The following is a 24,727-nucleotide window of genomic DNA, read 5'->3' as shown; positions in this document are numbered from 1 at the left end:
GCGGCTGAGGCGGCTGAGGTGGCCGCTGGGGCTGAGGCGGCGGGCGCGGCCGGGATGGCGAAGAGCCGCGGAGAGAACGGGCCGCGCGCGCCCGCGGCCGAAGGAAGCCTGTCGGGGACCCGGGAGAACCTGGCCCCGGGCCCCGACGCCGCAGCCGCCGACGAGCTCAGCTCTCTCGGCTCCGACTCGGAGGCCAACGGCTTCGCCGAACGCCGCATCGACAAGTTCGGCTTCATCGTGGGCTCGCAGGGCGCCGAGGGCGCGTGAGTAGCGCCGGGGCTCGGGGCCGGGGACCAGGGCCGGCGCGGGACCTTCGCGCGGGGGGCCTCGACGCTGACAGAGCCGCCGTCCGGACAGACCGACAATCTCCCCTCCCAACCAGAGACAACCGACCTCTTCTCTCCCTGCCCCCTCACCCCTTCACCTCCCCACCCCCTACCGGAGCCGACTGACCCGCCCCTCATTCGCCAGACTGCTTCCGACCTAACGACTGAGTGGCCGGCCCTAACTCCCCCTTGCCCCCGCCCTCCAGACACATTGACCCGCCCCTAGGAAGGGCCCACAGTGCCCTCCTCCCAACTGCAGGGCAGAACGACAGACACCTGGCCCAACCCCACTGCTGCCACCGCGGCGTTAGGCCCAACTGTGCCACTCCTGACAGGCTCACAGATGGCTGCCCCTCCCCCGACACATACCCTCTCTACCCCCATCCCCCAGGACCCGCAGACGCCCTGTCTCCACCCTGCTACCCCGCACCAGGGGGATACTTTAGGGGGACGGACTTCAAAGAGACAGACTGCCCTGCCTTCATTCCACTTCAGGACAGACTGACCCCTTACCTCAAGACACAGGCTTCTGGGTGGACTGGACTGACATTGGTCAGCTGCCTCCCAGACTGTCCCTCCCTGGGGCAGATAGTCCCTTCCCTTCACAGAAGGGTCAGAAAGTGCTCTCCTCCCCCTTCAGAAGCCGATTTCTCCTCACTGGCAACAGGTGGGCAGACACTCCCCCTACCCACAGGGTGACTGTGCCTCATCTCCAGGACAGACTGTTGGCTTGCGCTTGTCTCTCTGTGTATGCCGTGGAAACACACTCCTCCCAAACACAGACTCTTGAGGGGACAGTCATGGAGACAATAGGGTCCCTGCTGGTAGCACACTCTGATCCCCAGCCCCAGAGCCTCCAGGACCCAGCTGGCAGGCAGAGATATGCGAGGCAGTGAAGCAGCACCTTCCCTCCAAGCTGGGTACCTGGGCAACCACACTTCCCCCCAGAACCTTCTGAGCCTGGTCAGAGTTCATATGTATGGGTTGGCTGTCCCTTTAGGAAAGAGAGACTCCAGACCCCACTCCCCTCCCAGCTGTCCTGTCACATGAGAACAGTGTTCTGCACAGCATTGACAAGCCTCCCTCATGGAATGCCTCCCCTTCAATAGAGGGCCTCACAGAATTACCTGTGGGGGCTCCACAGGGCTCAGCCAAGACCCTACTCCACATGGTCCTTTCTCCTGTTTTCTGACCAGTTGTGACTGTCCAAGGCTCCTCCAGCCTGTCTTATGAATTATGAAAGAGCCTTGACCATCTGTTAAGAACCCCACCCCACCCCAGCAGCCCCATAAAGATCACTTCCAGATTTCTCCCAGTCTCAAAGCTTCATATTCACCAGGCCTCCTTCTCCTTTGGAGAAATGTAGCCCCCTCCCCTAAGGAGAGTTCTCTCCTACCCACTGGCTTTGTCTCCTCCAGCCTCCCCCCACTTGCTCACAGCAGGCTAAACCTTGTCCAGTGCAGAACCCAGAGGTCACCCTTATTCTGATGCCTCACCTTGCTTTGATCCTTTGTCACAGCTCCCAGGGATTAGCTTGTGGGAACCCGAAGGGGACTTAGAGTATATATATTTTTTAAGTTGAGGAGCAGTCATGAGGGATTAGGGTCCTGAGAGAGATGAGGTCTTGAGAAGTGGGAAAAGAGTTCTCAGTTGCATTTGTGGGTTCTTGGAAGGAGGAACTCAAATTTGCTGGTGAGTTCTAGGAGATAGAAATTCCTGCTACATTCTTACGAAAGAGTTAACCAGATCTCGGGGTACACAGCAGTGTGATATGGTGAGAAAATGCCAGACTTAGGAAAAAATCACACTTGCTAGCTGTGTGACCTTGGGCAAGATCCTGAATCTCTGAGCCTGTTTGCTCACCTTAAAGGGCAACAGTAACATGTACTCCCAAGATTACTGTGGGGATTAAATGAGATCAGGTATAGGAAGGTGCCTAGCACAGTGCCTGACCCAAGTAGTGGCCCAGAAAATGTTAGTTTCCTTTCTTTTCCTTCTAAGGCTCTGAGAATTGACGAGAAAAATGAGGGCTGAGCATTGATGAGAAAAAATGAGGGCGTACCTCTGGTATTTTTGAACAGAAGAGACGCCCCAGTGGGACACCTCCCTTTGGCTGTATTCCCCCAACCAGGCAGCCAGACATCTGTCTTCCCCACACTCCAACCACAAACCCAGACTTTGCAGATGCCCTCTACATCACTGGTGTTTATAAAACTGGGACTGAGGTGGGGTCCCAGGCTCCCTTCTCTCTCCCTGCCTTACTTTCTTGACCCTCTTGGTCAACCTAAAATCTCTGGTGTCTGAAAGCTTTGGCTGTTCCCTGCTGAGTTTATATTGTGATACCAAGGAAGCCAAAAGTAAGTCCCTGCCCAAGGCCGTAAGAGGGGAAGTTATGGGAAGTATCAGGGTGGTTGCCCTAAAGTTAATCTCGTGGTTAAGGGCTAAGAGTTCATGTGCTATCCCACAGAGTGAAACATTGGCACTGATGGCCTTAGTGGAGACGGCAGGAACTCTGGCTCTAGATTAAAGGTCCATTTTAGCCACCCTGGACCAAAGGTTCTCTCAAGATGGTCAGTTTTGGCAGTTACCAGGGGCTTAGGGGGAAGGGAAGAAAGCAGATCAGAGGCTACCCTGCTTAGGTGACTGTTAGGTGCTTGGCATGAGTATATCATAAAATCATAGACTGTTGGAACTGGAAGGGATCTTAAGAGACTGACTAAGCTTAGCCCTTGCTTTTACAGATAAGGAAACCAAAGCCCAGAGAAGAGAATCACTTGCTTGAGAACATAGCATATTAGTTGGCAGAACCAGGACTTGAACCCAGGGTTTCTGACCTGTCCTAGGAAGGTTAGGACAGTTTCCACTGCCTTCACCTCCATCCATTAACACAGCCTATGGTGCCAGGTAGGTAGAATAGAAGATTCTTAGCAGGAACCTGCCTGTCCTCACTTTCCCTGGCTTAGCTCAGTAGTGTAGGAGGCTGACAAGGCCGGCCCAGCAAGGGTAAGAGTGTGTTGTCATTACCAGTTCATTAGACTGATCAGCTTTAGGGCTGTGACCAGGCTTATTTACCTTTTTTTATTCAGGCCTGCAGAGAAGTAAATGCTCAGTATTTACTTTATGACATATACTGATGGGCATTTCAAGTCAGAGCTGAAAGTGACCTTAGAGATGGCTATCATTATGCAGCTAGGTAAACTGAGGTCTGAGAGAACTGATTAGCCTCATCTCTTCAGTCTATTAAGATCAAAGCCAGTAATTGAACCCAGAACTCCTGATTCCCAGCCCTGAGCCTTTTCTCCTTCTTCACCTCATCTTTCTTTTAAGCCTACTCTACAGGGCTTTGGTGAGCCTGTGATAGTCCTTGCCTGCACGTGAGCAGAAGCCAGTGAGGAGAGACAAGAAAGCGACCAAGTCAGCCAAGGGCCCTGTGGGAGTCATGGACACAGACAGAGGTGCTGACAGTATTGGTTCTTTTCACTTGGTTGGGAGTTGAGCTGGTTGTTGAAGCCCAGGAAGGACCAGAGGAGGAAAAAGGAGTATCCTTAGAGGGCAAGGGTGGGAAGAGTGATGTTACCATTCCTATCACCTTGAGATAGGAAGAGCAGATCTGTACCAGGAGGTCCCTTCTGCAGCACAGAGGAGGGGGTCACGAAGGAAAAGAAGGATACCAGTTGGATACTAGGACTTCTGGCCCAAGGGAGATGGCCTGAGAGAGATGGGTTCCCAACCTCCCTTTATTTTTCCCATGTAATTGCCAGGACTGGCCTCCTGAGGCTGGAGCTTCCTACCCAGCTTCAGTCTGCTCAGTGCTGCAGGCAAGATGAAGTGAGGAACTATGCTTTCTGGGATCCCGTGGGTGTTGGCTTCCTGCTAGGGGAGAGAGGGATCTGAGCTGGGTCCAGAGAGAAACATCTGGAACAATAGTATTGTCTTCTGCTGATTCAGTTCCCCTGTTCCCTGGGTTCTCCACTACTCCTAGCCAACTATGGCAGCTCTGTGGCTTTGGAAATCGTAGAACTGGCTTAATTGGCATCCCTATAGTTTGGCTTATGCCAGTTTTTGTTGGAGTAAGGCCAGGGCCCTCCTGGCAGGCCAGAGCCTGTCTCCCTGCTTTCCCACCACCTTCTCCAGCTAGTAAGCTCAGAGCATCCTCTTTTCTTGAGCTATTGTGGTTCCCAGGAGAGCATGGAACTGGCAACAGAGTGGTCCCTGGGTGGTCCATCTGGAAGGAGGCAGCTGTACGTGTGGACTAGACGACAGGCTCTCCATTTTCTCTCCTCCTTCTTTTTCTCCAGCTTCAAAGTAAAATCTGGTTTGGTGGCCCTGTGGGTGTTCTGGGGCCTCAGACAAGACTTGACTTGGTGAAGGAGGAGGCCAGCACACCAGCTGCTGCCCTGGGAAGGTGCCTGCATGTCCGCCTGCTAGGAAATCCTAAGCTGTGGGAAAGAGATAAGGCAGTGGGACCTGCTTGATGTTTTGTCCTCCCAGCATCTGGCTCTGAAACAGAACCTCCAGAGTACCAGTGAAGCTGGCTCTGGTCCAGCCATCCAATCTGTTTACACTGAGGTGGGGGAAAGAAGATGCTCTGTGTTCCCTCTTCACACAAACTCTGGAATCTGGCTGTCTGTGTGACTTTGGACATGTTGCTTCACTTTACTAGGTCTCAGTTTCTCACTGTGAAATGGTTGTGATAATACTGATTTTGCATGGGTTTTGTGAAGTTTAAATGAGTTTGTGATGTTTGAAATGAGCACATAGTACAGTAGGTGCTCAATGAATGTTCTTTCTCCTTTAAAAAATTTTTTTTAAGTTATCTCTATGCCTAATATGAGGCTGAACTCATGACCCTGAGATCAAGACTTGTATGCTCTTATGACTGAACCAGCCAGGTGCCCCTGTTCTTGCTTCTTTTTAAGACTGGAATGGCTTGTGGTCCTGTCTTTTCATTTTCTACTTATATTTCTAGATATGATGATGAGTGTCAGGGAGGTCCATTCCCCTGTGGGCAGTAATGAACTCTAACCAATGGTGCACCCTCACTTTCCCCTGCCAGAGGTAGTTCTCCCCATTCTATAGATGAGCACACCAAAGATCTGAGAAGATCTGGCCCAAGGTTTGCCAGCTAGTAAATGGCAGAACTAGGATTAGAACCTGTTTCTCAATGTTAAATCCAGTGACTAAGCCTTGCTAATGTGGCAGCAGGCAGATGACAGGTGCTCACTAGTCCTGGAGGCCCCCACACCCAGAGCAGAAGTTAGCAGGACCTTGGCTACCTCTCCAACCTGGTGTGGAGGGCAGTGTAGGTCTCAGTACAGCTTAAGTCCATAGCCAGACAAATCAGAGAAAGACCCAGTGAGAAAGATCCTTGGGGAGGCCCCGAAAGCATGGCCAGATCTGGTCTGGTCTAGCCCTCCCATAGGTCAGAGTCCACACTGCATTGCTCTTGGCCCCAAAATACTGCCAAATGGTCATCTGACTTTGATATCCAGTCTGTGCCTTTGTTTCTTTGTAGGTTAGGCAGGGATTATGCTCTCCGTACAGGTGAGGAATCTGAGGCTTGGAGCAGCCTTGCAATTAGTTAACAATGGAGCCAAATTAAGGAGGAATCTCAGATCTTCTGATACTTAGTCTACTGCTACCCTATATGTTAGTGCCCATTCTCTTCCTGACTCCAAGCCAATTGAGCTTCCAGGTCAGGATACATTGCCCACCAGAGCAGAACCCAGCCATCATCCATTGTCAGTGCCCTAGGTGATCACTTTATCCTGCAGGCAGCACTCCTCAGGGGGAGGAGGAGGAGGCCTCCTTTAGCTACTTTGTCTGTACCTGGCAAAGCTACTATCCAGAGCCCAAGGACCCTCCCTGGCAGAGAGAAAACGGTCCTGTCTGCCCCACTGGCAAACCAAAGCTCCTGATGCTTCACCTGCTTAGAAGCCTCCTATACAGGATTTCAGGGCAGCTGCCAACTTTGGTTTTATTTACCTCAGCTTTCTCTTTCCCTTCTTCATCCCACTCTACCCTACTCTATTTCATGCCCTGTACAGCTCTTAAGAGGCTGTCACAGCTTGGCTCTTCACTGCTCATCAGGTAGGGAAGTAGGCAGCAGACTCAGGAATCTGGAAGAGAAAGCCAAGGTTTACTTTTGCCAGCTTAGCCACCTTAGCAGCGAATATATTTACTATACTTTATTGAGCACCTACTCTGTCAGTCCCTGAGATTGGGACAAGGGATTCAGAACTGAACAAAACATCTGTGTCTTACTGACTTCAAGAGGTTCACAGACTTGTTGAAAAATAGAACCACAAATAAATCATTACAATGTTGAGCAATAAAAGCTATAACTGAGGTATGTGGTTGCTCTGGAATATATAGGAAGAGACAGCCAGCTCCATCTATAGGAGCCCAGGAAGAAGTGACATTTGATCCAGGCCTCAGAAGGAGCAAGGAAGGGCATTTCACTAGGTGGAAAGGGACCTATGTGCAAGACCACCCCCCCAAAAACCAGCTGTTTGAGAAGTGTGGTATGCCAAGAAGAGAGGTGACAAGAAGAGTAGAAGGCAGGAGGTGGATGTGAAGCAAGGGGAGACAGGAAAGTAGGTTGGGCAGACCATGCCTAGCCTTGAATGTCAGACTGAGGCCTCCTGTGTTTCATCAAAATCAGTCTGGTGCTGGTGTGGAAGGTGGCATAGGGAGGAGCTGGGCCACAGGCAGTGAGACCAGTTGAGAGAGTTCAGGACAACCCAAAAGGACTATGGAGGGGCCTGGAAGAGGTCTGGAGCTATGAGGATGAAGAGGCCAGCAAATCAGTTGGGCTTGGTGCCTGACTAGCTGTGTGGACTGATGGGGAAATGGGAATTCTCAAGACAAGCTGAAGAGGACCTGGCCTCTCACAGAACCTATCCTGGGGCCTTCTGGCCAGCTGTGGCCTTCCTTTGAGGTGGACAGTGGGTTGCTGCTGACTCTGCTTTGTCACAGCCCTGCCCCCCCCCCCAAGGTGCCTGGCATGGCTGGCATGCCCAGGACACATCAAGGGGTTCTTTGTCTCTCTCCAGTGAGAGAGCAGGGTTAGCTGGCCTGGTTGGGAGGGGGTGGGGGTGAGTGGTACTGAGCTTTGTGCTCTCTGCCTGGTAAACATATTGGATGGCAAGGAGAGCCAGACTCCTCTCCAAGGAGAGAAGAGTAAGGCCTAAGGGTAAACCAGCCTTAGGGTAGTGTGTAGCTGGAAAGGCTAGGTTTGGGGCTTTAGGTATAGATTAACTGATCAAGAGGAGGCAGATGGCAGCCAGGGCTGGCTTGACCTCACCTCGTGCCTTTATTCTGTTCCTGGAACTGGTTCCTCAGATGGGACAGATAGAAATAAGTCCAGTACCTATGATAAAATGAACCCCTTAGCACTTAGGGGCATTTCCAGCCATTTCTCAGAGATTAATAAGGCACAGGAGTCAAGGCACTAGTGCCAGCTCTACCACTGACCCTTATGGTATAAGTGACTTAGGCACGTCCCTTCACCTGATCATGAGACTGATGCTCCCTGTTTCTCACCCAGAAATTCACTATGTGTACAGCTGTGTGCTGGGCTTAGGGATTGCAGTCTAGCAGGGAAGTCAGACATTCAATAGGTAGTTAAAGGCATGGCCTGTGTACAAAGGGATTGTGAGGATCAAATGAGATAACTGGATTATAAGCATAGCATAAACAAAGACTGCTGCTTAACAGGGGTCAGGAGACCTGAGTCCTGGGCCTCGGTGGATCCCTAACTAGCTGTGTGACCTTGAGAAATTTGCTTAATCTTTCTAAGCCTCAGTTTCCCCCCACATGTAAACTAAGGCAATTTTTAAAAAATGTTTATTTTTGAGAGAAAGTACATGCAAGCACACACATGAGCTGGGGAGGGGCAGAAAGAGAGGGAGACAGAGGATCAGAAGCAGGTTCTGGGCTGACAGCAGAGAGCTTGATATGGGGCTTGAACTCACGAAACCGTGAGATCATGCCTGAGCTGAAGTCGGACGCTTAACCAACTGATCCCCCTCAACCCCACACCCACCCAGGCGGCCCTAAACTAAGGCAGTTTTAATGGGATGATGCTTCTAATATTTTGAGACTGACCTTGGAGTATATGAAAAGTGCTTTGAGAAGTTTTTTATGGGGGTACCACACAAGTGCAAGGGGTTGCTTGCCCCACAGAGGCCAGTTCTTCCAACATGCTGTGTTCTTCTTGTGGGAGGACCTCTCTTTGTATGTAGGACCAGTAGCCCTCATTCTTTGGGAGTGTAATCAAATCAAAGGATGCTTTGATTTATTTAGCTCTTTACTCTGCAAAGTACTTTCATTCCCATTGCCTTGCAGTAATCCTTATAGGGGCAATGGGAAATCTGTAGGCTAAGTTTTATTTTACCCTGTTTACAGCCAAGGAAACCAAAGCTGAGCAAGTAATGGAACTGGGCCTGGAACCTAGGACTCCTTTTTTTTTTTCCAGTTTTCTATCTTACCAAAGCTGGTGGCCACTATGTGGCCTCTCCGGCCCCTCCCTGTCCCAGCTTTAGATCTTCAGTTCAGCCCCAAGTGTTTGTGCTTCTTCTAGTAGGCTTCTCAAGTTGTTTGAGTTGTTGTGATGAATGGAGCACTTCCTGTCCCACATCTCCACACACAGCCCCTCATATGTACCCCAAGACAAGGCAGGAACAGCTGGCTAGTGAGGGGGCCCAGAAACATAGTGTGGAGAGCTCGTGTTCCTCCTGAGTGCACTCTGGGGCCTGGACTCTTTGTGTCCAGAAGCGATCCTTCTCAGCCAGCCACTTTTGGAGGATGCTGCTGCTTTTCCCTTCCCCCTTTGTCTTGGTTTCACAAAAAGGGAGAAGCTAAATTTGGGCCTTGGGAGAGCCTGGGTTCAAGACACAGGCAGACTTGACTTCAAGTCCTGGCTCTTGTCACTTTCTAGTCATATGACTTCTCTAAGGCAAATAGGCCATGGTGACACTGGGAGAGAGGGGGTGTTATGAGGATAAGAGAGCTAATGTTGGTAAAACACCCAGCACACTGTCTGTCACAAAATAAAGGTGTAGGGTGGCTCTTACAATTTGAGTGTGAATTATCCTCTTAGGTGTACTTCAGGCCTTTGGCATAGGGTGAGACAGCAAGGCAGCATGGGTGTGAAGATCCAGATTCCTTTATGTGCTCTGCCTACCACCCTTGGGAGTGATGAGTAGAGGAGCCAGCCCCACTCAGCTTGTGGTCTGGAGCATTCTGGCATGCCATGGCAGACTGGGAATCCCCCCATCAGTTCCTCTTTGAGTCATTTGGAACAGAGTCCTCAGGTGACCCTGACTCGGAAGGCCTGATCTTCCTTCTCTTTGGACTGTGAAGATCAAGCAGAAGTGAGAATAAGGTGGGTCTCCTAAAAGATTCAACTCAAAGCGTGTAACCATGGTGCTGCTTCAGGCTTCCTGGGTAGTGGCAGTCACTTGGGGAAGAAATCAGAATTTGCTTCATAATTACCACCACCCTCCTATGCTCCTTGTAAACTTTCATCCTGGGCTTCCTGTCCTGCCTCAGGGTGACCCCCTCCACCCTCCCAGCATAGTCACATGGTAATGCTGTGTTATAGAGGAGCCTGAATGGTGGACCAGGGTTTCACTGACACTGCCGCATTTAATTCCTTGAGACATAGTTCATCATAATCTCCATTTTACAGAAGCAGATACCAAATTTCAGAGAGGTAAAGTGACTTGCCAAACACCATACAGTTTATGGCTCTGCGTCCACAAAACTCCAAGTTCCCTGGAATCAAGTCTGGTGTGAACCCTGCCTAGTGGTTAGTTAGCATTTTATGCTGGAGCTGAGTAACAGAGCAGGAGAAGAGCAGGGCCTGGATTCACCTCCCAGGGCTGTCTTCTGCTCACCCTAGACCTTAGATCGTTACTGGCTTGCTGAAAACCTGTTTCTTCTTCTGTGGAGGGAGAGGCAGTGATAATTAGAAGACCTATTTCATGGGCCTGTTGTCAGGATTAAACGATATAATGTAAGTTAAGTGCTGAGCACCATGTCTGTTGCATAGCAAGTGCCTGGTAAGTGCTCTAAAAGACATTCAGTTACATTAATTGAATATCGGAATTATAATGTTGTAATAGGCTGTTATCAAGCACATCTGTGTTCAGCCCTGTGCTGGCTGGCCTTCAAGGAAGATCCAGAGCTGGTATCAGGCCAGAGAGGGAATGTTCTTTATTAGGCACTTTCTGTGTTTTACCCACCTGATCTCAAGGTTGAGGACAGTATTCCCATCTCACTGTGGAGAAAACTGAAGCACAGAGTTCCTGAGGTCACAAAGCTAATAATTCTATCAACACACTTTTATTGGGCACCAGTTAAGTACCAAGCTCTGGTCTAGGCCCAAGACACACTGTGGAGAATGAAATGGGCAGAGCCCTCCAGGAGTGCACCTTCTAGTGGAATGCTGCCTCAGCAGAGCAGATAGGATATTCAGGTGGAGAAGCCATACCTGCTCCACTAGACTGCTCACATTCCCCAAACAAGCCGTGGCCTTTTCTGTTAACTTGTGCTTGCTCATACTGGGTCTTTCTGGCTGGTGTACGCTTTCCCCTTTCCCATCCTGGCTACTTCCTGTCACCTTTCAAAGACCATCTCAAAAGTCTGCCCCCTCTTAAAGCTTTCTCTGAAAACCACCCCCACACCCGCAACCACTAGCACCACCCTGGGGGTTTCTTGCAATTTCTTAGCACCTTCTACTTGCTTCTGTGATAGCACTTCTATGTGTGCTAGTTTTCTACTCACCCATCTGTCTCCTTTGCCAGATTGACCTCTTCAAGGGCAGGGACTGCATTTTATTCATCTTTGTAGATTCAGGGCCTGGAACACAGGCTCTAGAGAAATGTGTATGGAATATAATGAGGGGCTGATTGTGTTCTGTCCCTGGGTTAGTTAGGAAAGGCTTTGTATAAATGAGAGGGAGTTCTGAATGAGGCCTTGGAAGATGAGTGGAACAGAATTGGAGTGGGGGTAGGGGTGAGGAAGGCCAGTTTAGAGAGAGGGCCACCTAGAGATAGAACTGGGGAAAGAAGAGGGATATTTAGAGGAAATAGGAGAATCTGAGGTTTCTGTTGGACAAGGAGGGCAGTAGGGAGCCTTGAAGGAATGTGAGTAGAGGAAAGGCCTTATATAAATAGTGAGTCAAAACGAATTTGGTAAAATCTGTCAGTAAGATCTAGCAATTTGGTAAGGATGGCTAAGGAGGCCATACATGAGTCAGGATGGCCTCTGGGTGCCCACAGTGAGATTATGATCTGAAGACCCAGTTGCCAGTGGGAAATTTCAAGCACTACTCAGCCTGCTGAGGGGGAGTAGGGATTCCTTGCTTTTTGGAGCCAGCAAAGTTGGTGCTTAAAGGAACTGTTTCTTCCATCTGACATCAAGAGGGGTGGAGCTGAACAGAATAGAGAGCTGGGCAGAGGCCCAGGGCACCAAGGCCAGTGAAGGGTGGAGAGAACCTGTTTACCATTGTGCACTGACCCAGGGCTAGAAGGAGTAAAGCCAGAGAATTCCTTATGGGAAAGGGAGGCAGGCCCAAAACTAGCTTGCACTGGGAATTGGGGAGAGTGAAGCAAGCCAGACTCTCACCCAGACAGAGAGCCTGGACATTGCCCTACCCTTAAACCAGTGGCTGCCAGGCCGCAGGAAGGAGTGCCAGGCTGCTGCATACCATCTTCCTTTTCCACACTACTCACAGCATGGCCTTGGGCAGATCACTTACCCTCTGGGCTATAGGCCTTCCTGGCTCTCTGGGGAGGAGTAGACTCACTGGGTGATCTCATAGGCCTCCCAGCCCTGACTGTGGGCCATTTGCACCCTCCCAACCCACCCTCTCTTATATTCCGGTTTCCTATCATCAGTTATTATGGAGCTGGCATAAAAGCTATTTATACTTTCAGTCATTACCACCTCTTAGGTTAATGAACTCCAGAGGTTGTTACCCTGTGTGCAAAGTAGGTCAGCCTTTTGTTTATCCTCACTTTTTCCAGCTCTAGGAGAGGGTAGCTCCCCCACCCTTGTCCCCGGATCTGTCATTGGCTATGCTCTTTCTGCACATCTACTTCCCAGTTTTCCACACTTTCTTGTTGCTCACTCCTGCCCTTCTCAGCACAAAGGGTAGTGGTTCTCTACTGGTAGTAAAAAAGAGGAAAGAGCATGTGACAGGCACTGAGGCCCTTAGATTATATTGAGGCCAGGTGGTGAGACACTTATATTTATTGGGTAAATTAGTGGTTAAATGGTAGCTTCCACTTCCAAGCTGTGTAACCTTGGGCAGATTATTCAACCATACTGAACTTTAGTTTTCATGTCTATTAAATGGAGACAATAAAAGCTACTTCCTTGGGGAATTGTATGCATATGTACTACTTGGCAGAGCTACTACATGGCCAGTGCTGGAAATGTGTCAGCTTTTACTGCCTTATGTGATCTTTACCGCTGCTCTCTAAGAAGGTGTCACTGCCTCCATATATTAAAGATGGGGAACCTGCTCAGAGTGGAGCAGCCTGCCCTGTTTCAGGCAGCTATAAAGTGATAAAGCTGGGATCAGAGGCCAGGAGTTAGAGTCTCAGTGTCATTGAGTAAATTACTTAATCTCTCTGGGCCTTAATCCTACCCTGCTGCATGTGTATATGGCCATATATGTGGACCAGTCAGATGAGAAAAGGGATAAGAAAGTGCTAGGTAAGCTGCAAATATCAGTCACCTAATAGCTACTATTTACTGGCCATTCATCAGGCTCATTCCAGTCCTATAAAATCTGAGGTGTGTGTTATGGTTTCACTTAAAGATGAAGAAGTCAAGACTTAGGGAGGACAAATATTTTGCCCATGGTCTCCCAGGTAGAGGAGCTGGAATGGAAACCTAGGTTGGTTGGCCTTAAGATCTCCACTCTGTTCACTCTTCCCATACCCCAGCTGGCCTCCAGTGGTTGAGATGAAGAACAATCCTGTGGTCTGTGGCCTTGGGCTTTCTGCCTAGGCTGTGTTTCTCTTAATTTGGGCTGGTTTGGAAAATGAGGCTTAAAAGAGGGGGTTACACTGTTCCTTGGGACCAAGATTTAACTTCCACCACCAGATAAAGGTGGGGAGGCATGGGCAGGGGCACCATACCTGGCTGACTGCCAACCAGAAGGGCTGAGGTGTGCTTGGGCAGAAGGCAGACTTCTAGAAGGACAAGTGGGGAGAGAGCCCCAGTCTTTGGTCTTGATAGCTTTGGGAACTGGTCTTGTTCCTCTGAGCTCTTGGAAACTTGCAGTTCTGAGTTTGGGGAAAAGACTAGGTTACTGGGAGCCTTCAGAACATAGGGTCAGCAGAGTGTTACTGTTGCCTTGGGCCATGCCCTGGCATAGCACCGCTAAACCTAGCTCAGCCTGAGAGCCCAACAGAATCTGGGCTCAGTCACCCCTGGCTGCTCACTTTAGTCTCCTCTGTGCCTCTCTTTCTCAGGAGAGGGTGGCTGGCAAACAGCACATTCATTGCTCAGGCTTGCCATCTCCAGTTGAGGTTGTACTTGGGAGCTGTGCCCATCCAGCATATTGGCTTCACTGAGCTTTACTGGGAATGGGCAGGCTGCTCACTGGGGCAGTCAGAACACTGGAGATGGGGATAAACTGTCTTCAGGGGCTTGGGGACCAGAGATAGAGCCCCGCAATGACATCTAGAGAATGACCTGATTTCCTCACAGTCTTTCCAGGGGAGTCCAAAGCAGCACATAGGTCACTGTGGCAGAGGGGAAGCCCTGGTTCTGCCACTTAACTTATTAGCTTTGTCTAATAACATCTCTGATTGGGTCAAATTTCTCACGGGCCAAACGGAAATAGTAATTCATCTATTAATTAAGGAGGGATCCACCTCACTGAGCTATGAGGGGCACAAATAAAATTGCTCTAGGCAGCAGCAGCTTGTAGACCTGAATGCAAGTCATATGAAAGTAATGATGTCATGGAGAAAAGCAGGCAGACACCTGTTGATTACCTGTGAGGTGCTTGGTGGGAGTTACAGAAGTTCAAGACCCAGTCTAGTTAGGGAGGGACAGTGCTAAGAAATATGAGCAGGGTGTAATGAAGTGTTAATTTTATGTCTTGATTCATTAGTGAATCACTGCTGATATCAATTTTAGGGGATTAGGACAAGCATTAAAAGAAAAAAGAGGGGAGATGGTGCCTGGGTGGCTCAGTCGTTAAGCATCTAACTTCAGTTTAGGTCTGATCTCACTGTTCATGAGCTCAAGTTCCTCGTCAGGTGAGCTCGAGCCCCACTTCAGGTGAACTTTGCTTCTCTCTCTCCCTCTCTCTCTCCCTCTCTCTCTGTTCCTCATGGGATTCTTTCTCACTTTGCCCCTTGCTCACTTGTGCCCTCTCTCTCTCTAATAAAGAAAAGAGAGAGAGAGAGAGAGAGAGGGAGAGAGAGAGAGAGAGAGAGAGAGAGAGAGAGAGAGAGAGAGAGAGAAAAGAATAATATAAAACTAAACTAAAAATTCCAGAGTGCTTGTAAGAGTAAATTATTTTGGGGTGCCCGGGTGGTTCAGTTAAGCATCTGAATCTCAGTTTTGGCTCAGGTCTTGACCTCATGGTTTATGAGATTGAGTGCTGAGCCGATGCAGGAGCAAGAGGGCTGCTTAGGATTCTCTTTTCACTCTCTCTGCCCCTCTCTCACAAGCACGTGCACATGCACACACACTCTCTCAAAATAAATAAATAAACTTAAAAAAAGTAAATTATTTCATAAAATGTATTTCACTGATGTGTGTGTGTATAAAATCTCAGTATGTAATGTATTTCTTATTGTGGGTCTCAGTTTTAAAAGTTCTGAGAAATGGTATTCTAAGTCAAGATAAAAGTCTTCAGGTTGGAGGACAGTTAATGAGTCTTAGTAGGTGTGGAGGCCATGTGGAGGCTGAGGGCTTTACCTGTAGGATCATAGGGGTATAGTACAAGGGTCAAGAGGGTGGAGTATGGAATCAGGCAGGCCTGGGTTTGAGGCCCAGCTTTGTCTCTTCCAGCTATTTGGCCTTAAGTAAGTCACTTAACTTTACCAAGTCTTGGATTCTACTTATGGAAAATGAAGAGAATGATATTATATAGGGTTATTATGAAAGGTACATGAGAAAAAAGTATATAACACTTTTAGGAAGAAATTGGTAAGTAGAAAATTATGTATAAATGGTAACTACTATTGCTGCTGGTATTGTTGCATTTGTGGTTTTTATTGTTATATTGGGCCCCGAAAACATTGCTGTGACTTGGAGAGGGGAGAAGAAGGGGCATTCTAGGTAAGGATGGGTCAGTAACACGGGATAAGTATGTCTGTGTCTGGTATGAGACTGGTCTGGCTGAGATTTGTGTAGCCCTAAAAGGGGGTGTTGAGATTATAGATAGATGGTGCCAGGAAAGTTTTGGCATTACAGGGGGAGGAAAGTTTTAACACTAGAAATTTCAACAATAGGGTGGCTTCACCTGGTGATAATGAGGCCCATCCCTGGCAGAATTCCAGGATAAACTGGGCCACTAGAGACTTGTCTCATTAGGTTCTTTTGACTACAGAGAGTTCCTCAAGCCACCTGAAAGAAAGAGGGGTTTTCTTTATTTTAAAAAATTTTTTTAATGTTTATTTTTGAGACAGAGAGACAGAGTGCAAACAAGGGAGGGGCAGAAGAGAGGGGGAGACACAGAATCTGAAACAGGCTCCAAGTTCTGAGCTGTCAGCACAGAACCCGATGCGGGGCTCAAACTCGGGAACCATGAGATCATGACCTGAGCCAAAGTCAGACGCTTAACTGACTGAGCCACCCAGGCGTCCTGAAAGAGGGGTTTTCTGAAGGGTAAGTGAAGCTCTCAGACCTGAAGCATCCCCAGTGAGCCATTTGATTCCTTAAACTGGCCATTTGGTCAGCTTCCTTGTCACTAGAAACTGGCTCATGCTCTCCCTCCACTGTCAGGAGGAAACCACCTCAATCTCTACACCAGCATGCTATTTGCAGGGACACCCTGACTCTCTCTTCATCTCATGGCTCTTTTCTGAGCATCCTTTGAGGATCAATTCACAATGCAGATCATTCCAATCATATAGGGAAACTGAGGTCTAAAGAGCACAAGGGGCTTACCTGTTGTAGAAGGGATTCCTATACCAGACAGCAGTATGATCAGATGCCTTTTAAGATCCTGACCTACTAGACTGAAAGGTTTGTGAACTTTCTGGTTTTAAATAAAGGATAGCCTGCAACTTTTCAAGAGCACATCCTGTGCATAAAGAGAAATCTACCTGCAGTTAGAGAGCATGTGGTGTGCTGAGTTCTGGGTACAACCAAACCTCTAGTGTCTTCCTCTTCACCATCTCCAGGTGGTTTAAACTCCTCTACTATTGGAGGAGAAGTCACTCAAATGATTTTATTTCCTCAAATTTTTCCAGATTTAAGGTTTTAAAGTCAAAACAGATCTTTCAGTTGATATGTACATTTCAAGTAGTGGTGGGTTTTTTGTTTCTGAGATAGATCTTGCCAAATCAGTGGTATATAGCTTAAAGTCAGTAGTGTCTTAGAATCCAGGAAGTATGGTTGTTTGTTTTGTAACCAATTAAAATTCTGGTTTGAGGTTTGATGTTGGGGCTTTGAAATTGCCAAAGCTGTTATCTGACATCATTTAAAGGAACACTGAACTTGAATGTGTTCCCCTGTGTATTTGCATTTGGGAGAATGAGGCCCTGCAATCAGATCTTATCAACAAAGACAGACCTGGAGGGTTGAAGTATCAAAAGGGGACGTATTTAATAACATGGGAATTCACTGGAAACATAATCTCAGGCTAAAGCCTTTCCCTCTTTGAGCCTCAGTTTTCTCATCTGCTCAGTGGGGGGGATTGGATCAAATATTATCCACATCTACAACTGCCAAAACTTTCTGTTAACACAGTGTGGGCATCCCCTTTCATTTAGTTAACCAGAAGCCTCATCCCCTGACTTGTATAAGCTAGTACTTTGTAGGTGGCGGGAGGCAGCATGTCCTGTGATGCCTAGGCCTTTGGTTTCCGTTTCCTGGGTGTTTAGGGGTTGCCTGGAGACATGCATCTGTCAGTTTGTTTGATCTAAAGGTGTGGTTTCTGGTTTTCTTCCATGAGGAGAGAAAGGAAAGAAGTGTCCTCACGCCTGGTTCTGCCTCTAGGTGGTGAGGAGAGGGTCAGCAGTTCAAGAGGAGAATGGCCTGTGTCAGTGTGTTGAGGGGGCCAAGTCTGCCTCAGGCTGTCATTCCTCCTCAGCTGTTCAGCTCCAAGGCTGCTCTCAGGCGGGTGCAGTTCCCCAGAATAAAGCACACTAAAGAAGACCTGCCCTTTTGTGTCTAGAGAGGCCTCTGCTCTGCCAAGGCCCCTCCCTCTGCTCTTCCAACCAGTAAAAGTCACAGTACCACATTTCCTTCCGTCAGAGAATCAGAGAATCAAGGCCTGGGCCAAGCCCTGGCCCCATCATGTCCTGTTCCTAAGGGCCTCCTCCCAGCTGTCTGAGTGCTTCTGACCCTGCACTCCTTTCTGGGAGGTCAGGCAGGACTGAGTGCAGGCTCTTGGCTAGGATCTAACTTGGATTTGAGGCTGGGATTTTCCACTGATTTGCAGTTTGACTCTGAGCAAGATATCCTCCCTGGGTATCTTATCTCTAAATAACGTCAAGCACTTTTTTTAATTGAAGGGAAAAAAGGGTTAAAAAGAAGAATTCAAAATCTACCACTTTAAAAATGATTTTAAGAAGAGAGCATGTATGTGGGGTGCCTGAGTGGCACAGTCAGTCAAGCATCCAACTCTTTTTTTAAAAATTAAAAAAAAATTTTTAACGTTTTATTTATTTTTGAGAGACAGAGAGAGACAGAGCATGAGCGGGGGAGGGGCAAAGAGAGAGGGAGACACAGAATCCGAAGCAGGCTCCAGGCTCTGAGCTGTCAGCACAGAGCCCAGTGTGGAGCTCAAACTCATGGACCACAAGATCATGACCTGAGCCAAAGTTGGATGCTTAACCAACTGAGCCACCCAGGTGCCCCCCAACTCTTGATCTTGGCTCAGGTCATGATCTCCCTGTTCATGAGTTTGAGCCCTGCATCAGGCTTTGTACAGATGGTGGAGACCCTGCTTAGGATTCTATCCTTCTCTCTGCCGCTCCCCCTCCGTGTGCTCCCTCTCTGTCAAGGTAAATAAACTTAAAAACATAAAATAAAATGAAGAGAGCATGTTTGTATGTATACAGAGGTGTACACATACTTTTTTTTCCCCCTCTAGTCTAAATAAGAAAGCACATGTAGAACACCCACTCTGCAAATGCTAGTCTCCTTCTCTTTGCACCCTTCAGATTTATTTGAGCTCAGGAATTCTCTGGAACTTACTTAGAGGAAGCCTACTCACTTGAAGCACCCTCTAGCTAAGCCAGGGATTCTGCCCCAGCCTGCCTCAACTGCTCTGCCGATCTCCTTGTTTGGGGTGGGTGTCCATGCCCCAGTGTTTTCCCCACTGACGCTAGTGAATATTCAGAGCCCAGCAGAATGTCAATGCCATGACAGCCAGGACTTTGTTCTAGTCAAAGGAGTGTTTCCCCACAGCTTGCCCAGAAGCCCTGACCCTAGAACAATGCTAGCACAGCTGTGATAGCTGCTCAGTTAGTAGATGTACAAATACAAGTGATATTTGGTGAGGTTTTGAAGCATGTGTAGGATTTTGAAAGGTAAAGACAACTTGGAGTCCATTCCAGCAAAGGCGCTGGCATGAGCAAGGTTGAGAAGTGGCAAAAGGCCAGGGCATAATTGTGGAAACTATGAGTAACTAGTTTTGCTAGAATGAAGGAGTGAGCATTGTTATTTCTGTATTTGTTTGACTTTTGTTTTCATCTAGCTCTACACCTTGCATGCAGGCCTCCTAAGAGGCTTATTTATCTATACAGGACAGGAATGCTTTGCTGTGATGCACAGATGCAGATACTCAGACTTCTGTCCCCAGAGAGGCACAGTGACCTCTGGCCTCTTGACACATTGGGGGAGTGGGCACTTAACCTGGTGCCTCTCTGGCCTGTGCCTTCTAGGGAGGAGGCAGCGTTCCCTCTTATTTTTATAAGTGTGTTCATGCGTTAGCAGTCCTGAAGGGAACAGCAGGAATGGAAGATGGGTAGGAATGAAGGCCTGACAAGGCTGGTGGCTGGGGCTTAAGCCAGGGCCTTTGCTTCCTTTGGCACTTCTGATGCGTCCTGCCCTTTGCTCCACAGGCTAGAGGAAGTTCCCTTGGAGGTGCTGAGGCAGAGGGAGTCCAAATGGCTGGATATGCTCAACAACTGGGACAAATGGATGGCCAAGAAACACAAAAAGGTGAGGGGCCTGGCCTTGGGCCTTGGGCTGGGAGTTGGCAGCCTGGGGTAGAAAAGGAAGAAGGAGGGACTGTATCAGCTTAGAGGAGCAGTAGCCAACTGCCAGTAGCCTTCTCCAACTGCTAGTAGCTTTAAGTGTCTCTGTCTGCCAGCTCTGTAAAGGGAACAGAAGCTGGCAGGAGGGCAGGGACCAGTCTTTACTTGATCTTCCAAGATGACTTCAGACTCATGCAGAACTTGGTCCTGGAGTCAAATTCAAAGCCACTTTTAGCCAAAAGCCCTTATAGGCAGCTTTCCTCCAGCCCTCTTGGGAGAAGTTCTTACTGCTGTTTACTACCTATCAAGGAGGACTTGATAATACTAATAATAGATAACATGTACTGAACATTAGCAGTGTGCTAGGCACTTGACTTCAATAGTCATTAGAACACTCCAGTGAGGTTGGTTGCAGTAGTACCCCCACTTTATGGATGAGCCACAAAATCAAAATTTGAACCTAGGCAATCTATATTTAGTGCCTTCATACTTCATCACTACCCTATAGATGAATTTGATGAGCTCCCTCTTGCCTCCTGGCCAAAGAAAAGTAACCTCACAGTTTAATGGTATTATAAAAATGAAAGTGCCCTTTGCTCCTCTTCTAATTGATCTTTCTTTGGACACTAGCTCTATTGCTCCATAGGAACATCCTAGCCTAGCACAATGTATGTGTTGATGCTCTTGGCTACCTGGGCAGGATCTAGTTACTCCCTGGCCTAGTGGAGACCTGTCCAGAACCTCATAGCCAGGGTCTGTCTGCACAAGTTCCCACTGCACAGAGTGAATCTGCTGTTTTGCTCTTATCACCTGACATGCTAGTCTGGTCCAGGCTGGCATAGCTGGCTGCAGAGTCAAACAGAAAGCTCAGGACTGAAGGTCAGATATGGGCTTAGGCCCAGCCCCACTATCTTACCCTCTTCATGCCTGTGGCTAGCTGTGCACCCTCAGTTTCCCTGGTTGAATGGAGATGACAGTCATGTTGGGAGGCTCCCATCAGTTGGTGACTATAAAGCCTTGTGCCTATGGAGAAGAGGCACACCTAGCCTGGCTCTTTCTTGCTGTTTTATGTAGGCTTTGCAGCATTCATTTTTTCGCTTATGAACATTTCTCTTTAAAAAATATATTTTTTAAAGACAGCTGTTCTCAACTGTTTCGTGCATGACTCTTGGGTCTATTTTCCTGCCTCCTTGCCCCTCAGGCTTTTACCCTGAGCTTCAGTTCCCTCTCCAGTTTCTTGTGACTAGTGACTGGCAGGAACCGTGGATGCTTCTTGCCCCAGTCTCCTTTGTAAATGGGGGATTCCAGAAGGGAGTCTTGGGGAGATCCTTTCATTAGAGCAGGCAACACCACTTCCTCTTCCCCTTTACTTCCCTGGCACAGTGGTTAGAGGCCCCTACTGCTGTGGAACTAGGGTCTCCTTAAGGAGGCTACTTGGTCTGAGAAGCCTTGCCCAGCAGGGGCCACCACAGGAGGCTGTATCCTACTCTACCCAGAGGCCCTAGCCCTCTGCTGTCTGCTCCTGCCACCTCAGCTATGGTGACACTGGCCCTCAGACCTCTTCCTGCCTGGCTGCACAGGCTTATGCTCTCCCTCTGGTCAGGAAGTCAAGGCACAGGAAGGACAATACCTCTCTTGGACTTATTCTGAGTCCCCAGGAGGGGGTCCAAGCCCTGTAGGGAGGCAAGGCTCTGGCTGAAATGCTGTCTTCCCCTGTAGGGCTCTGCTCAAACTGTGGCCAAGCCCTCCCAGAGTTCAGCAGGCAGGGTGTGGCCTCAGCTCTCACAGAGAATAATATCCCTTGTGCTTTCTGTTTGCTGAGCACTTTGTCCTGCTTTATCTTTTCTGATCCCCACTATTACCTCCTCTCAAAGACTGACAGGTAGAAATTGTCTTCTCCTAGTACCTCTGAGCTGAGGAGAATTCCAGAGTCCAGAGTGGTGGCAGTACTCTTGGTTCTCCATCCCCACCTCCCCAGCTCTGTCCTGAGTGAGGGCAGGGCCTTTTTGAGAACCTTAATGGACTGAAGGTATTCCTGGGCTCCCCTGTGGCAGGCCAGCTATGACGGGTCTATGATGATATGGGGGCTAGCTCAGGTCAGGCCCTGGGGAGAGCCCAAAGGGCCTGTGGCGCTAGGCCATACTATATCCCTTTGCCAAAGCCTTCTCAGACCAAGTGGCCTCCTTAAGGAGACCCTCGTCCCGCAGCAGCAGGAAATTATTATTCCCAGAGTCTGGGGCAGTTCCCTTCTGCTCCCTTCCTTGCCCGCCATTGCAGGCAGTCCCAGAAGCTCCAGCTTAGCTTCCATGACCAGCTGTTTTGCTCTTCCCCCACAGCCTCCTGCCTGTCTGCCTGTCTCCTTCCTGGTTCTTGACACTCTCTGACCCTTGGAAAGTTTTCTCTTGTTTGTGCTCATCATCAGGAAGGCTAGGCCTTCTGTGCTCCTCTGAGAGATTCCAATGGAACTATCTGAGGGGGTTTCCAGGTGAGGGAAAGTTAGGTGTGAGCAGGAGCCCCTGTGGCTTCTATGTCAGGGTCTTCCTGGGATGGAGGGGTGGAGAGGAAGACATTTAGTGAACACAGACTGTGTTTCAAGCCCCATGCTAGGCATTTTCCCACCCTTCTAATAGAATCCTAGGTATATAAAAATCATCCTGTTTTTAACTATTGATGAGAATTGATTGGTTGAATCCAGCACTGGATTCAGACTCTCATCCAGTTGCTCTTCCCACTGCCCTGAGCTCCCCTTGCCATCCCAGGCCAGGCTGCTTAGTGCAGGGGCTGAGGGGAGTGTCATTGGTCAGTACCATCCACCTCCATTCTATAAGAATGGTGCCTCTGCTTTTGGCCTCACCATCCTTGACCATTGGCCTTGAGGTCAAAAAGGATGATTAGGTCAGCTGCCTTTAGTCTCATTCTTTCCCAAAGTCCTGGTGCAGTTCACCTCCCTTCTAGCTCTGAGAGGCCAGTGAAGTAGAAAGCACATGGGGCTGGATCCCTGTAGCCTGTGTTACAGTATAGGACGTAGTAGGTTCTTCATGGTGTGACCTTAATATTTTCCCACTCTGTCTTCAGTTTTCCCATTTGTAAGAGACATGGTGATTTTTCAAATTGGATTTTGATAGTGGAAACCTTTTTCTGATAAAGACAGCAAGCATAAGAATTGAGCATAGCTCTGGGTCATGAGCTACCCCCAAATACTTTCTCTCTCACCTCTCCCAGTCTATGAGTGGTAGGAAAGACCCATGCCATTGTAGCAAGAGTTGGAATCATGACTCACAGCCAGGAAAGCTGCCTCTGCCTCTGCCCTGGGCTGGTAATTGTGGGAGCTCAGAGTCAAGGAACACAGAAGAGAGAGGATTCATGGCCAAAACAAATACTGAGCCATTCTGCTCAGCTTCCATCTTCCTTGAGTTCTGCTGACTTCTCTCCTCTCTAGGTGGCCACATGACTACTTAAACAAACATCCCCATGAAAGTGCCCAGGCCTTGTCTCTGGGCATGTTCTGGGTCATCTCATAAACTACCCTTCCCTGCAGCTTCAGCTGTGCCCCACACCGTGCAGATTCCTCCCTAGTGATATCCCATGGGGTTCCTCCAACTTGAATGATTCCATTTTCATCCAGAAAGTGGTCGTGGGGATTCAGAATTATGTGGTAGACCTCAGGAATATCTGTTTTATCACTGGACCAGGGGACATGGAGACTGCCATCATCTGGTGCCAGCATATCTAATAACATTACTTGTCACCCTCCCCTCCACCCCCAGCTTCCTAGACTATGCATTGTAGCAACAGTAGCAAAAGGAGGGGAGTCCTATTTTCTCCACTTTACTGCTTGCCCAGTGTGCTAACTAAAGGCCCTTCAAACACCAATAGAGGAGCGGGGCTGGCACACGGCCTCTGGAGGAGCTGCCTGGGTGGATGCATGAGCATGGTCCTTTTGACTTTCAGATTCGTCTGCGGTGCCAGAAGGGCATCCCACCTTCTCTGCGGGGCCGTGCTTGGCAGTACCTGTCAGGAGGCAAGGTGAAGCTACAGCAGAACCCTGGAAAGTTTGAAGTGAGTGGCCCTTCCTTCACCCTACCCTCCCTTCCATGTCTCTTGATGTTCTACCCATAGCAGCAGTTCTCCATGTACTCACTTGAACCTCAGCAATATGAGCTGATTAATAGGACCACCCATAAAATGCCCCACTGGCCCGGCCTATTAAACCTGTGACTCTTTTGAGCTCTGCCCATCTGAAGCTCCAAGCTGTGCAGACTTCAGTGGGATGGACGGATTTTCCATCCTCCATTCCAGCTCTTTCTCTTGTCAACCACCCAGTTTTGCTTTCTTGGGATCAGCAGGCCACCTCCCAGCTCTTGGTTGTCAGGAGGGGACACTCAGACCACTTTCACTGACTGCCTTGGGCTCTGTGTTCTGGGCCTTTGGGGGCCTGCCCTCAAGGCCACAGGACCTTGAGTAACTCTTAGCCTCCCATCCTCAACACTTTTCTTCTGCCTCATCCAAGCTAGCCAGACACAGTTCACCTGTGCTGCTAGTGGAGTTGTCAGCCTTAGGGATGGCAGAGCCAAACCAGTTTCCTCTTAAGAAGGTTGTGGTTGTCCAGAGAGGGTGTCCTCTGCAGACATGCCTTCCTCTGCCCACCTGCTGCTTTCAACCCCCTGGCTGCCAGAGTAAGAACGCCCCTTCAGTCATCCCAGCTAGGCTGGACAGCTCCTTCAGCATGCTCCCCAAGGGAGTCACTTGGCTCCCCTGGGGTTGCCCCTGCTTATCTCCTAGACCTGGCCCTAGGCATCAGGGTTTCTCCCAACCTCTTGGGACTGGTGACAGGCAGTGAGAAAGAGCTGCCAGCTACCAGCTTTTTGTTGACATACTTCATGGTTCAGCAAACACTCCTGTTTTGCCAAACCTGTTCTTTAAGAAGAGTGGGCAGGGCAGTGCAACCTAGAGTTTCTGCTGTTGACCTAAAGAGGGTGAGAGCCTTTTGCT

General features: G+C 49.0%; 1 protein-coding gene across 5 annotated transcripts in view; it reads left to right on the top strand.

The window, feature by feature from the left end:
* Positions 1–24,727, top strand: part of TBC1D10A (TBC1 domain family member 10A) — a 31,127-nt gene that overhangs the window by 149 nt on the left and 6,251 nt on the right. Inside the window, exons 2-4 of one of the 5 annotated variants that reach the window (XM_029921489.1) lie at positions 10–263; positions 19,601–19,700; positions 23,687–23,794. In XM_029921489.1, coding sequence (XP_029777349.1) covers positions 55–263; positions 19,601–19,700; positions 23,687–23,794 — 417 coding nt within the window. In that variant the 5' untranslated portion in view covers positions 10–54. Of the gene's footprint in view, positions 1–9; positions 264–3,490; positions 3,782–19,600; positions 19,701–23,686; positions 23,795–24,727 lie in introns of those variants that run through there. The other 4 variants (XM_029921490.1, XM_029921491.1, XM_029921493.1 and 1 more) reach the window with 4 other exon arrangements.

This window comes from Suricata suricatta, chromosome 14 (assembly GCF_006229205.1).
Source record: "Suricata suricatta isolate VVHF042 chromosome 14, meerkat_22Aug2017_6uvM2_HiC, whole genome shotgun sequence".
Lineage (NCBI taxonomy): Eukaryota > Metazoa > Chordata > Mammalia > Carnivora > Herpestidae > Suricata > Suricata suricatta.
This window is presented reverse-complemented; position numbering and strand designations above follow the sequence as displayed.